At 38.6% G+C, this 14,531-nt stretch overlaps 2 protein-coding genes across 2 annotated transcripts in view; both read left to right on the forward strand.

The window, feature by feature from the left end:
* LOC103514255 (nucleolar protein dao-5-like) overlaps positions 1 to 3,933 on the forward strand; it is a 4,743-nt gene extending 810 nt beyond the window's left edge. The window contains exons 2-4 of the mRNA XM_026827286.1: positions 216 to 348; positions 973 to 1,078; positions 3,440 to 3,933. Of these exons, the coding sequence (XP_026683087.1) occupies positions 216 to 348; positions 973 to 1,078; positions 3,440 to 3,933 (733 nt within the window). The remainder of the gene's footprint in view (positions 1 to 215; positions 349 to 972; positions 1,079 to 3,439) is intronic.
* Positions 3,934 to 4,577: 644 nt separating this feature from the next.
* On the forward strand, positions 4,578 to 6,412 carry LOC103514248 (vegetative cell wall protein gp1-like). The gene is made up of 3 exons (XM_008479117.3): positions 4,578 to 5,015; positions 5,569 to 6,135; positions 6,290 to 6,412. The coding sequence occupies exons 1-3, from the start codon at positions 4,733 to 4,735 to the stop codon at positions 6,337 to 6,339; spliced, it is 900 nt and encodes a 299-aa protein (XP_008477339.1). The 5' UTR covers positions 4,578 to 4,732; the 3' UTR covers positions 6,340 to 6,412.
* The last annotated feature ends 8,119 nt before the right edge of the window (positions 6,413 to 14,531 follow it).

The raw sequence follows: 14,531 nt of genomic DNA on the forward strand, positions 1-14,531 counted from the left end.
CCTATAAAATTTAACCCTTTCAAGGTAAAACCCCTAAACCTTTTTTTTTTTTTTTTTTTTTTTTTTTTTTTTTTTTTTTTTTTTTTTTTTACAGAATAGGTGTAAAATTTTGATACAAATAAAAAAACCTTACTTAAAAAGAGAGAGAGAAAAAAACTTTTTTAAGGCCTTATCATACTTTGACTAATCACGACTGTGCTATTTCTCTCTTACAGGAAGGGCGGAGGTGGTCGGTCCAAAGCTACTAAATCAAGAGGTAAAGGAGGAGGTGCTAGAAGACCTGCTCCTAAGAAAAAGCCAGCGGTATCCGGTAGTGATGATGATGAGAAACCAAAGAAACCTCGCAGGGTAAGTTTTATTATTATGTCCTGTATTTTCACGACCACACAATCGTAGGAACGGCACACTGCCCATCTTTCCGGGAGCAAACAATGTTCTTGACTCTTGAGGATAGGTAGGTTTGAAATTTTGAACAGATACAGCCGTAATTATTATTATATTTTCCTAGAGGTTTGATAGAAGGAACTATAACAACGTGGGTCTTGGGGTCCCGAAATTGAAGATTGAAGGAGGACAGGATAGGAGAAAACCAGCTGTTCCGTGGACGAACTTTATCTGTTAAGGATAAATCCCCACGGGCGGGAATCGAACCCGCGACCTAGCGCTCACAAGGTGTGCGCGCTATCTAACCACTATTTAAAGCTAACTAGGCTGACATACATATTTGGAGTTTTGTTTTCCTTGCTTTCTTCAAGGTATTTTTATCATTATTATTTTAGAATAGTGTTTCATCGCCGTTTTTATTTTGTAGCGATGAAACAACTTCTACATTAGAGGCCTGTGTTCTATGACGTAGCATGCCCATCCCGTAATGTACGTACCTCGAGATTTGATTGGCTGTTATTTAATTCAAAGTTCATTGACGACTTTCATTTTAAGGTAAACTTTGACTCTATCGTGTGTTATTTCCAGGTGCAATACGGTTTGGATCCGGTAGAGGTCGTGCCGCGTCGTACGCGAGGTCGTCAAATCAACTATCAAGAACTTCTCGACGACAGTGAAGAGGAAGAAATTTTAGGCAAGAAACCTAAGCCTGACAGCGAAGAGGAAGAATTCAAAGTGGGAGAAGATGAGGAGGAGAAGGAGGAAGAGGAGGATGAGGATGATGAAGATGAAGGAGAGGATGAGAATAGTGAAGAGGATAGCAGTAGCAGCGATGATCCGACAACCAAGAGTAAGTTTATAATTATGTTACAATAGAACAGTTGCGCTTACCTAGGTGAAGTTTCTAAGTCAAAGAGCAGAAAAAACGAGGAACAATGGAATTTTCCGTTTTCTTCTACGACTTCTAGATCCCGAGATAAATCGATTTAAAAAATACCGGTAAATCTTGAACTCTGACAGAGCAAAGAAAACGACGAACAATGGAATTTTCCGTTTTCTTCTGCGACTTCTAGATCCCGAGATAAATCGATTTAAAAAATACCGATAAATCTTGAACTCTGACGTCACGGCATACGCTCCCGTACACGATGACGTCACATCAAATGTCCCGAGCAAAGCTCCCTCGCAGGCAACACAATAATGTGTTTGTGCGCATACGTTTCTGCGCATTTCTTTCTGCTGCTGCTCCTCCTCTAGCGTGCTTGCATACTAGCGCTACCTAGCGGACGAAAAAGACAACTGCCTGAAGTCTAACGTCACACATCTTTGAAATCTTTCATTAGAACGGAAAATAAAAATTGAATTTTCGACCTTTTACAGTTACTTTTATCGGAGTTTTGACCTCAGATTTGGATTTTTCACAACTTTTTACATAGGAATCCACCATTTATGCTCCTCCTCTAGCGTGCTTGCATACTAGCGCTACCTAGCGGACGAAAAAGACAACTGCCTGAAGTCTAACGTCACACATGGAAGTTTCTAAGTCAAAGAGCAAATAAAACGACGAACAATGGGATTTTCCGTTTTCTTCTACGACTTCTAGATCCCGAGATAAATCGATTTAAAAAATACCGGTAAATCTTGAACTCTGACTCTAAGTCAATGAGCAAAGAAAACGACGAACAATGGAATTTTCCGTTTTCTTCTACGACTTCTAGATCCCGAGATAAATCGATTTAAAAAATACCGGTAAATCTTGAACTCTGACGTCACGGCATACGCTCCCGTACACGATGACGTCACATCAAATGTCCCGAGCAAAGCTCCCTCGCAGGCAACACAATAATGTGTTTGTGCGCATACGTTTCTGCGCATTTCTTTCTGCTGCTGCTCCTCCTCTAGCGTGCTTGCATACTAGCGCTACCTAGCGGACGAAAAAGACAACTGCCTGAAGTCTAACGTCACACATCTTTGAAATCTTTCATTAGAACGGAAAATAAAAATTGAATTTTCGACCTTTTACAGTTACTTTTATCGGAGTTTTGACCTCAGATTTGGATTTTTCACAACTTTTTACATAGGAATCCACCATTTATTAATAATTTTGACCCATTTGCAACTGCTCCATTGTTACACAGACCACCTTTATTTAGCCAAATTCCCTTTATTACGGATGAATAAGACCCTTTATTTAGTCAAATTCCCTTTATTACGGATGAATAAGACCCTTTATTTAGCTAAATATTACGGATGAATAAGACCCATCCATTTAGCTAAATGCTTTTTATTACGGATGAATAAGACCCTTTATTTAGTCAAATTCCCTTGATTACGGATGAATAAGACACTTTATTTAGCTAAATTCCCTTTATTACGGATGAATAAGACAGTAAGACACTTTATTTAGCTAAATTCCCTTTATTTTATATAATTTTTGGGACTAATTTACAACTTTGGTCCGGTGTCTGTTTTTTCTCTCTCGTTGGGTCATTAGGAAACTATTTTCCCTACAAAAATGGCTTTGTGCTGCAGTAAGTATGCTCATATCGTAGTACGTTCCTCATCAGATGGACGAGAAGAAATACAATACAATACATTTCATTGTAATAAGATAGTGAAATGATATATACTATGTTTTCACTTGACAAACATTTCATTGTGGTGCTGGGTCAATACGAGAACACCAGAACGTGATGAAACTTTTGTTATTGACATACATTTGCAAGTTTTGTGGTTTTCTGATCATTTTTCCTACTGTTAGGTACCAAATAGTTTCTCTGCATAGTTATGTTTTATTCTTGATGTACGTTCCTCATCAGATGGACGAGAAGAAATACAATACAATACTTTTCATTGTAATAAGATAGTGAAATGATAGATACTATGTTTTCACTTGACAAACATTTCATTGTGGTGCTGGGTCAGTACGAGAACACCGAACGTGATGAAACTTTTGTTATTGACATTTGCAAGTTTTGTGGTTTCCTGATCATTTTTCCTACTGTTAGGTACCAAATAGTTTCTCTGCATAGTTATGTTTTATTCTTGATTCCAGGTGTTGTTCCCTCTTTGAAAAACATTCGTCCTGTTGGAAAATCGACCCCATCGAAAGCAAAACCTAAAACTCCACTTGCCAAAACTCCTCTTAAACCTGGCGCTAAAAAACCAATGGCATCTGGTAGCAAACTTGCCACCAAATCCGGTGGTAAAACCTCCGGCCCTGGTGTCACTCGTAAACCAGTTGTAGGGGGAGGCAAACCACCCATCAAGTCCGCACTGAAACCTCAGGTGAAAATGATAAAGGGGAAAGCAACAACCAGTGGTGGAAAACCAAAGAGCTTAGCAAGCAAGCGTAGTGATTCTGATGAGGATGATGATTCTGAAGAAGAAGATGACGAGGATGATAGTGAAGAATCATCAGATGATGATTCTGATGATCATTCTAAGAAAACATCTAAGAAACCTCTGGCCGGAGGTAAGAAACCTGTGCTGAAACCAGGTGCTGTGCGGAATCCTATAGGAGGAGCAAGACCCCCACGTCCTGAATGAGTGTTTTCTATTAATTCACTTTAAATTTATCTTAATTATTTGTGTGTGCTAATTTAATTTACCTAGTGCTTCATTCTGAATTGCATTTCTTTCATTGTCTCTTCTAAAAAATTAAAATTTGTAGAGAAAATTAAAATATTTGAAATTCCTTACATTAGAGATAGATAGATAAATAATTTTATTTATTAAAAAAGATTAAGTTTAGTGTTTTTTGTGGTGCTTATTTTCATCTGTCATTGTGTAGTGCTTTAAATTTTATTTATTAGTGTTCAGTGAAAATCTCTTACCGATTTGGATTACATTTGGATTATTTTCATTTCTGCTGAAGGATTGGATTACAATTCCCATTTTTCAAGGTAGGTACGCAACTACGTCCAGCATTAATGAGGTTTTCATTATGGAAAATCAGTTTTATGTTTCTCATTTATTTATTTAATTCGATGTGCCGCAACTACGTCCAGCATTAATGAGGTTTTCATTATGGAAAATCAGTTTTATGTTTCTCATTTATTTATTTAATTCGATGTGCATTTTTATTAGATTTGCCTATGATCACGACTGAAAACACCGTCATCTGTGTGTTTTGCGTTTCAATTTTTAGTTTGGCGTGTAGGCAACCAGGCACAGTTGATCCTTGATTTCGATATCGGGCCCTGGTCCTAATGGAGGAGGAGGGGGTAACCCGTACCCCCCTGGCCCGGGCAATGGACCACCCGGCCCCGGGGGGAACTTCCCCCCTAACACCTCCCCTCAGTATCCTGGGCCCCGCCCTACCTATCCTGGGGGCCCCCACTACCCTATGCATCCAGGCCCAGGGCCTCATCCTAGTAGTGCCCCCTATCCTGGGCCCGGCGGCCCCTTCATGAGAGCCCCAGGCCCGGTGCAATACATGCCCCCAGGGCCGGGGGGACCTAGCCCAGGAGATAGTGGAGCAGATAGTCCTGTCACCTCACCAGGAGGCCAGAGTAAGAGGAAGGGAGCAGGGAGAGGGAGAGCAAAGAAATCGGGACCTGAGAGAGCAGAGCAGCAAGAGAAGGGTGCAATACCCCCCAGTACCCCTGCTAGTATGGCCCCTGGATCAGGTGAGTGGAAAATGACTTTGGGTGTGTTTCTATTTCTATTTCTTTCTAGAAGATCAGAGAATGTTTTTGGCAAGTTCCAAGAAAGTCTTGGGCTTTTCTTTCAAAAGTGTTACGGTGATATGTAAATGCGAATAGTTTTATAAAGCATGAAACATGAAACACTATCTCCTGGACATAAACCCTGTGTTTTGACATCTGATTTGCATTCAGATAAAGCATGAAACATGAAACACTATCTCCTGGACATAAACCCTGTGTTTTGACATCTGATTTGCATTCAGGTAAAGCATGAAACACTATCTCCTGGACATAAACCCTGTGTTTTGACATCTGATTTGCATTCAGAAAATTATATGAAAGTTTTGTAAAGCATGAAACACTATCTCCTGGACATAAACCCTGTGTTTTGACATCTGATTTGCATTCAGAAAATTATATGAATACTTTTGTTGTAATACTTCATGTACCTAGGTATTGCTGTAATATTATATCTACCTTGTCTATCTTGTGTTGATCCCTAACTAACTTGCTTTCTATCTCTCATGTTACCCAGGACCCCAAGGCCCGCCGTTCTTCAACCAAGGTGTCCCCCCACAGTTCAGAGGCCGCATGCCCATGCATCCTGGTAATGGTAAGATAGGACCTCTACCACAGAAGTCTGCCTCCCCTCGCATGCCAGGCATGTATCATACATCTCACCCCATGGACCCATCACCCTCAGGAGGAGGTCCTATCAACATTCCTGACAAACCAGAACCTGACACCGGCCCTGGAGGGAAAGAGAAGTTCCCGCCTGGCATGAGGTACCCTGATAACTATGCCATGTCCTCCCCTCCTCGCCATCCCTTCCCCTCCCCTGCCGCGCGAGGCATGCCCCCGGCCGGCTACTCTCCTAACAAGAACTTCGCCCCTCCCTATCAAACCTCCCCTGGTCACCCCTCCTCCTATGCACCTTACCCTGGTGTTTCCCCCACCGCTAGCTTTGTACCCCCCTATCAGAACTCCCCTAACTTGTACGCAGACTTCGCCACTGAAGACAATTCCGATAGCAACACCAGTGGCGGCAGGTTTGAAGAGGAACCTACTCCCCCTGCCCCACCAGCCGAGGGAGAGTTTGGGGGTTTGGTGTCTTACTTCTCAAGTCAGAGGGAAGATGATATGGATACATAGCCGAGTGAAGTGTAGATATGGATACATAGCCGAGTGAAGTGTAGAAACCTACCAATACCAACCAGTAGACACTTCTCATGCTTGATTGGTTTTCGAACCTCTAGGTTTGGTGTCTTACTTCTCAAGTCAGAGGGAAGATGATATGGATACATAGCCGAGTGAAGTGTAGAATCCTACCAATACCAACCAGTAGACACTTCTCATGCTTGATTGGTTTTCGAACCTCTCTTGTTTATTCTACTCGAACAGGACTAAAAAGTCTCTTTCCCCCAGACGCTCAGCCGGTAGATAAACTTTGTTTACAATCTGGGAGGTGAACGTCTTATCCTCTTACCACCGACTGCACAGAGTTGCCCTTCAACAAATCAATTTCCATACCGACCGGCAATTTGCAGTTGCAAGACTGGAAGCTTCAAAGTTCACCGATCGAACCTCTAAATCCACTCCTACTGAATTGTAAATTTTGAGCAACAGAAGCATGTTCTTGTGTAAAATATTTTGTACATTATTTTGAGAGTTTAAATAATCTGAATGTCAAGTGCATTCTGTTAATTATTAGCACACATTTTAATTAAAATATCAGGCTGTCTATTTAATGACCATACTTCTTTGCGGTCTTGATTGGAAATGTGCACATTGTGCACAAAGTGTCATGACACGATCTAAAATAAATAAATTTAAAACTTTATTGTTGTGCAAAATGGCTTGTAAAATCCTTTGGGCATTTACTTACGATGTAATATTCTTTTGGGACTTGTTTTGTTTGTGTTTGTACAATGTTCAGTATGACCTATTCTTCCAATATGACTTGAAGATTGTATAAGTTTAAGGGTTCCTCTGATTTTTGACATTGTTGGTAATGATTTGCATTTGTAATAGGTAGATATATCTAATTTTACAGAAACATTTTGTTTGCCTCTAAGGCATTTACAAGAGATATCAATTTTACATTATTTTATTTGTCACTAATTAGTACGGTGAAATAAACGATAGTACATAATGGTCTTGACCTGTATAGATGATAATGTTTCGCAATCCCCTTCATGTCTTAATTCTGGTGACTGCAGGCGAAAGTTTGATTGATGTTATTGTATAGGGGTTAGTAGTGGTGTGGGGTGAGCTTTTCTAATGGGGAAGCTAAAAAGATAAACAAATGTAAAGTATTAATCTGAAACTCAGAGATAGTAATCCATATTGTTTTGTACAATAAATGTATAATGATAGGTAGGTCTCGAAAGTGCATGACTATACTCCTTATATTTCAAAAGTTTTCAAGGGTATAAAGGCTGATTTTCTTCAAGAGGTTCGATTGGGGGAACTGTAACTGCTAAGGTCTTCTTAGCATAGCGTAATAGAAGAGAAAAGGAGGACAGTATATGAGAAAGCCAGCCGTTCCGAGAACGTCGAACCTTATTTGTTTAGGATAAAGTTCGTACCGGATGGAAATCATAATCAAATCTACGACCTGCTGGCTCTTACAAGGCAGGAGGGCTACCCTCCAATCTAACTAGGCTGGCAAAGAAGGGCAATTCTTTTAGGTCTTACACCAATATTTATGAACAAAATGCTGGCTCTTAAGTTCGTGCTAAGCATAGTCTCAAGGCATTTGATTGGTCAATTTTGACTTAAGACATACCCGAATTTTCGTCAGTGCATGTGCTTGTCAAAAAATGGATCATAAAGGATCTTCTTTGGCACTTTGGCAAACATCTGTACGTAGCAAATTCTACGTACAAAATCACCTCGAATAAAGTATGAAATACCTTGTTTATTCTACTCTACTCGAACAGGACCAAAAAGTCTCTTTTCCCCAGACGCTCAGCCGGTAATTTTTTTACAATCTGGGAGGTGAACGTCTTATCAGAATCCTCTTACCACCGACTGCACAGAGTTGCTCTTCAACAAATCAACTTCCATACCAACCGGCAATTTGCAGTTGCAAGACTGGAAGCTTCAAAGTTCACCAATTGTTATCTATAAGCTTCGACTCGAGAACCAGTTCAAGTGATCTATGGTGTGAACTCTCTGCACGGGAACTGGTTTCCAGAGATGGTCCAGCTGTCTTTCAGTCCTTTCCGAGAACTTGAGACGACGAAGGAAGAAAAAAAGAAGTTGATTGATGATATAATGAAATCGGATTACAGATATAATATGTTATACGTATGACTTTATGGAAGACTCGTAAGATGACTTTATATCCAGTATTTGCAATACCCAACATGTTACATTATATATTAGGCAGATTAGGCAACTGGTGGTTTAATGATATGTATCTTTGAAATTAAACAAAGTTGCTGATTACGTGTTTAATGTACAAAGACTAAAGAAATCTCTATATTTTCGAGTTTTTCTATGAAATCCTATGCCACGAGGCTGGCAAATTAAGTTTCTTTTACGTCCTTCGCACGAAAGAAACAGTAGCCACATAACATCGAACAGTCACACCCCGGTTTTAGAGCTAATCACTCTACTAATCAGGGATATCAAAACATAAACAAGTTTAAAACATTCTCACGAGATCCAAAAATTTGCGCCGAAAAAGCAAAATAATCAGATTCAGCTGGAAAGCTTCATCGAATTTTGTTCTGCTAAAAACTAAAAATTCATCTCGAAATTTTATTCTGCTATGAAATCTGGTGATTCTGGACTGCAAGATTTCATGGAAATAATGTATTCATGGTACCATGTCCCGGAGACATGAGAGCTCAGATTGATATCAGTGTTTAAGAATCAATCATTCCATACCTCGGCTGGGATTGAACCCACGCCCTCCTGTTTACCAGGCATGAGAGGGGGGGGGGAAAGGGAAAATTGTGAAAAGAAAGAAAGTATGGAGGACTCTCCTCAGATTGTGATCGATCGCTGATAATGATAACTATAGAGCCCGGTATTATAGTCAAAAGATTATTGGCATAATCTTTAGTAGATTTCGGCACTTTTCCGAACATAATGTCTATAATGTAATAGGGTGTTGCCATTATACTTTGTCAATTACCTGTATTGTATGCACTTTAAAATAAATAAATTCATGAAAACCTGGAAGGGGTGTTTTATTTGTAATTTTAGATGTATTCTTAAATAAATACAAATAGAAATGCAGTTAAAAAAAAAAAAATCAAATTCAAATAATCTTTACCATATTTGGGCGATTTGGGAGAGACTAGTACCTAGTACCCGGGCTCTAATGATTTTCCTAATAGGTTTGTATATCATCGGGTTACTTTGTAAAACTCTTGACCCAGTAAGTAAAGAAGAGTTCCTAATATAGAGCAAGCCATGCTTCTCCAGTTTCAGTACAATCAAAATATAAAATAATCATGTTGGATTTCACCAATGACTGAATGAGAGATTTCACTAATGGGAGAATTTTCAATGATCCAAAAAGGAGCTTTTAATAATCCAAAAAGGAGTTTTTAATGATCTAAAAATGAGTTCTTAGTTACCCAAAAAGGAGGAGTTTTTACAAACTTCTGATTGGATCTTTAAAAGCTTCTTTTTGGATCATTGAAAATTCACCCATTAGTGAAATCTCTGATTAAGTGATTGGTGAAACCCACCATCAGAGTATTAAATCATCTGTTACCTGTCCGACGGAGAACTCCCAAAAGTGCACTCTTAGATTTTAGAAAATCTTTGAAATTGTATGAAAATTACCTGAAATCAGAGAAAAGAAAGAACACCGTTAAAATCTTGAAAGAAAATCGAAAAAGTTTATTTGTATATTTTCTGTCATCGAAATTTGTAATCATCTAATAAACTTCAAATAAAATTCATCCGCGTTATTTTACTGCCTCATTGCATTGATGTCTCAGAGGAGTGATTGATGAAAGGATATTTCAACTGATGGCACATGCACATGATTGATGAAACATCACTCTATCAACTGTGTAAATTAGAGAAATGAGTCATTTATCATGATAATAAATTGCAGGTTTCTTTATGTATGTAATATTTACATAGAGTTTATATACATAGCTTCGTTATGTACAGATGTATACGTATAGTTCATCACTCTAATATTTATTGCTGATTTCCTTTGAATGTTCTTTCATCGATTATCTTTCACACTCGTTCTCTACTATTTGTGATTTCTTACCGCCTTCTAAGGCACAGTCCTGGGAGCGAGGCACATGCATGAAATTTCTTTCTATCAATACGTGAATGAGAGAGAGAGAGAGAGAGTGAGAGAGTGAGTGAGTGAGTGAGAGAGAGACACACACACACAAGAGAGGGGATAGGGAAAGAGAGAGACAAATAATAGAGAAAGAAAGAAAGAGAGAGAGAGAGAGAGAGAGAGAGAGAGGGAGATAGTGAAAGCAAGAGAGAGAGAAGAGAAAGAGAGAGGGCACACGCGTGAAATTTCTTTCTATCAATTAGGTAAAAGAGAGAGAAAGCGAGAGAGAGAGAGAGAGAAGAAAAAAAAGAGAGAGGGAGAGACATAGAGAGAGACAGTATGATCGCATGCAAGAGAACTATTTTCGAACCGTAAACACCATACACAAAATAAATAAAATGGCAACCTTCCCATATTTTGCCAATGTGAAGTGAATATTTTATGTCTCTATGCAAAATGCAGCCGTATCACAGGCCCTCATTTGACACTGCACTCACTGCAGTCTAGAATAAAATAGGTAGTGAATTCTAGAATTCAGGTAAAAGGCCTTGAGTCTACCATCAAAAGGCCTTGTATTAATTGTAATTCCCGCCCGTGATGGATTTTTTTCCTAAAATGATAAGGTTTGTTCTCGGAACGGCCGGCTTTCTCCTATCCTGTCTTCCTTCTCTCTCCAGTCTCGGTACAATCAAAATATAAAATAATCATTTTGGATTTCACCAATATTTATTCAGTCATTAGAATTCCTGTTAAGCTAACAGCCAGTCAAGTTCCATTTAATTTGTATTGGCTTAACAGGGCCGTTAAGCTAACGGGCTGTTTGACGCTGGAAAGAAGGTTGGTGAAATCCACCATCAGTGTATTAAATCATCTGTTACCTGTCCGACGGAGTACTCCCAAAAGTGCACTCTTAGATTTTGGAAAATCTTTGAAATTGTATGAAAATTACCTGAAATCAGAGAAAAGAAAGAACATCGTTAAAATCTTGAAAGAAAATCGAAAAAAGTTCATTTGTATATTTTCTGTATCGAATTGTATATTGAAAAATTGTATATTTTCTGTATCGAAAATTGTAATCACCTAATAAACTTCAAATAAAATTCATCCGCGTTATTTTACTGCCTCATTGCATTGATGTCTCAGAGGAGTGATTGATGAAAGGATATTTCAACTGATGGCACATGCACATGATTGATGAAACATCACTCTATCAACTATGTAAATTATGAGAGTGTTACAGCTGTTTTGGCATTCATTTTGACATCTATTGCTTCCAATATGTGTGTGCATGCATTTTTTATCAGGAAGTATGTCACAATAAAAACACATGGCTTAGATCACCAACCTCAGTGGTGTAGTGGCTTAGATCACCAACCTCAGTGGTGTGATGGTTAACGCGGTTGACTTCGGATCTGGAGGTTGGTGGTTCGAGTCCAATCAAGGTATAGTGTTTCCACAGGCTTGATCGATCCCTATTAAGAGCAAATAACTTTTAGGTGTTTAGATGTTAGTTAGAAATCATCAAAAATGGACAAAACTTCGACAGTTTTGATTTAGTTTATGATAAAACAAAGACGTAAGGTAGAAACACACTACTATCACGTCACATGAGCTCACGTGATCGAACGGGACCGAAAGACCAAGAGAAATGTTTAAAGTATTTATGCAAAATCGCCGAGTTAAAACTTAGAAACTTGCGTCGTCGATCAATGAATGTAAATTGATTTCATTTTCTCACACATCAGGTCGCTAGGTAATAATTACTAACATGTTGGTTTCTCTACAATAGCTACATAGGTAGCTGTACCTACATACAGGGTGTTCATTTGAACATAGTTCTGTACCTACATACAGGGTGTTCATTTGAACATAGTTATGTACTTACATACAGGGTGTTCATTTGAACATAGTTATGTACCTACATACAGGGTGTTCATTTGAACATAGTTATGTACCTACATACAGGGTGTCGATAAAAAATGTAAATAAATAAAGCATACGATAAATAAATAAATGAGGTCCGGCCTTAGCGAACCGCATTTCTTCTTCACTTTGTCTGTAACATAGATTGGGGTGGGTACAATTTGGCCTTTGTCCGTGAGATGCATGGAGAAAAAAAAATACTGATAGGGTGACACAAGTGTTATGAATGTTACGAATGTTTGTTATGAATGTTAGGAATGTTTGTTAATGAATGTTACGATAGTTAAGGTTAAAGAACTCTATCATTGGGTTATTTCCCCTGATTTAGGGCAAATTTACCGGATGTTGCAATTAGGCTTACCGGATGAGAAATTTCCAAAGGAGGACATTTTAGTTAGCTAAGAAAGCCGGACATTTCAACCAAAAGGAAAAACCTTGCCAAAAAATTCTTCGCGAAAATCAAAGAAATACGTTTTTTTTTTTTCAAAATTCCAAAAATATTAAAGAAAAAAAAAATCAAAACTAAAAGTTAATATAACTAGGCAATGATGAAATTAATGATAGACAAGGGATCGGGAAAGAGGAAGAGAGAAAGGTGAAGAAGAATCATACAAAAGTGCATTATAAATTATTCTCAGTGTTTCCTCTACACCCAAACACTTTGGAGTTAGCACTATGAATACCTACACCCAGACCAAATTTGAATACCAAATTACTAACATAAGGTTTAGGTTCATTATACATTGGGAGAAAAAAACTGGTGTGAACATCACACGACTGTCCTTAATCGATTAATTATTCTTAGCTGGATTTCTTAGGATATGATTTTAGGGGGTCTTCTCTCTCTGAAAACTTTTATCGACATTTTCGATATCTCTAACCGTTTAGTCGGTAGAGCCGAAAACCGTCAAAAAGTTCCAAGATTCAGTCAGAAAAAACATGTGAACATCACACGACTGTCCTTTTTCGATTAATAATTCTTAGCTGGATTTCTTAGGGTATGATTAAATGATTAAATCAAAATTTTTAGGGGGTCTTCTCTCTCTGAAAACGTTTATCGACATTTTCGATATCTCCAACCGTTTAGTCGGTAGAGCCGAAAACCGTCAAAAAGTTCCAAGATTCAGTCAGAAAAAACAGCCACGTACAAATTTTTATCATTATTAATTAATTTATTTATTTAATTATTTACTTATTTTGACATCCTTTGTAAATACTAATCTACATATTAGGTACTGGAACAAAGATACAGGGGGGTCAAAAGTGGGTCGAATTGTTTCGTGTAATATTACACACTGTGTGCGTTAGGCTGGAACTTGGCCTGGCCCACTACCGTGCGCCTAGATTCTGTTACCTATTGATTGTGTTCTCTCTGTTACTTCAATTTTTGGCTGATTATGATTACATTACTTTTGTTCCAATAGGATAAGAAAAGTAAAAACATTTAGGTACTCAGACATAATACCCAACATTATTACAAATTACGGTACCTAAATACCTCCTTGGTAATTTTATGCCGAATACCAAAATTGTGACTATGCCAAATATGGCATGCTATGCCAAATATGGTACTGTCTGCCAAATTAGAAATACCATAGATTTGGACTCTTTGGTGACAGAGATACATGCAGTCTTCTTGAAGAGAAATGTTTTCTCTCTTTCTCTCTCAAGAGGTTTGATAGAGGGAACGATAACGAAGGTCTTATCGTCCTGAAATCGAAGAGAGAAGGAGTACAGGATAGGAGAAAGCCAGCCGTTCTGAAAACGAATTTTTTACAGAAAAGCTCTCCCCGGGCAAGAGTCGAACTCGCGACCTAGCGCTTGCAAGGATGGAAGCTAACTATTAGGCTGGCTTTTGCCAACTTGATTCAAAAGAATTATTCTGTCTGTTTTACAATTTAAGTTTAATAGGTAGAAAGAGAGAAAAACAACTAGAAAGAGAGAGAGAGTGAGACAGAAAGCAGGGAGAGAGAGAGAGAGAGAGAGAGAGAGAGAGAGAGAGAGAGAGAGAGAGAGAGAGAGAGAGGGACAGAGAGGGAGAAGAGAGAGAGAAAGGGAGAGAGAGAGAGAGAGAGAGAGAGAGAGAGAGAGAAAGGAGCAGACCAAAGTCATCAGAGAGAAAGAGATGGAGATAAGTCTATATTTAAAAGACTGTGGAGTTGTGGTTCAAAGAGAGAGAGAAAGGGAGAGAGAGACATTTTAATAATGTAAATGGAAAACAGAAATGAAAGAAGGAGACAGAGAGAGAGAGGGAGGGGGAGAGAGAGAGAGAGAGGGAGAGAGAGAGAGAGAGGGGGGGAGAGAGAGAG

The sequence above is a fragment of the Diaphorina citri genome, unplaced genomic scaffold (genome assembly GCF_000475195.1).
Source record: "Diaphorina citri unplaced genomic scaffold, Diaci psyllid genome assembly version 1.1 scaffold1110, whole genome shotgun sequence".
NCBI classification, from domain to species: domain Eukaryota; kingdom Metazoa; phylum Arthropoda; class Insecta; order Hemiptera; family Psyllidae; genus Diaphorina; species Diaphorina citri.

Excerpts from the sequence above, each read along its gene's own strand:
- LOC103514248 (XM_008479117.3), top strand. The coding sequence starts at position 4,733 with ATGCATCCAGGCCCAGGGCCTCATCCTAGTAGTGCCCCCTATCCTGGG. Across the intron at positions 5,016-5,568 it reads TAGTATGGCCCCTGGATCAG|GACCCCAAGGCCCGCCGTTC; the intron begins GTGAGTGGAAAA and ends CATGTTACCCAG. Across the intron at positions 6,136-6,289 it reads AGCCGAGGGAGAGTTTGGGG|GTTTGGTGTCTTACTTCTCA; the intron begins GTTTGGTGTCTT and ends TCGAACCTCTAG.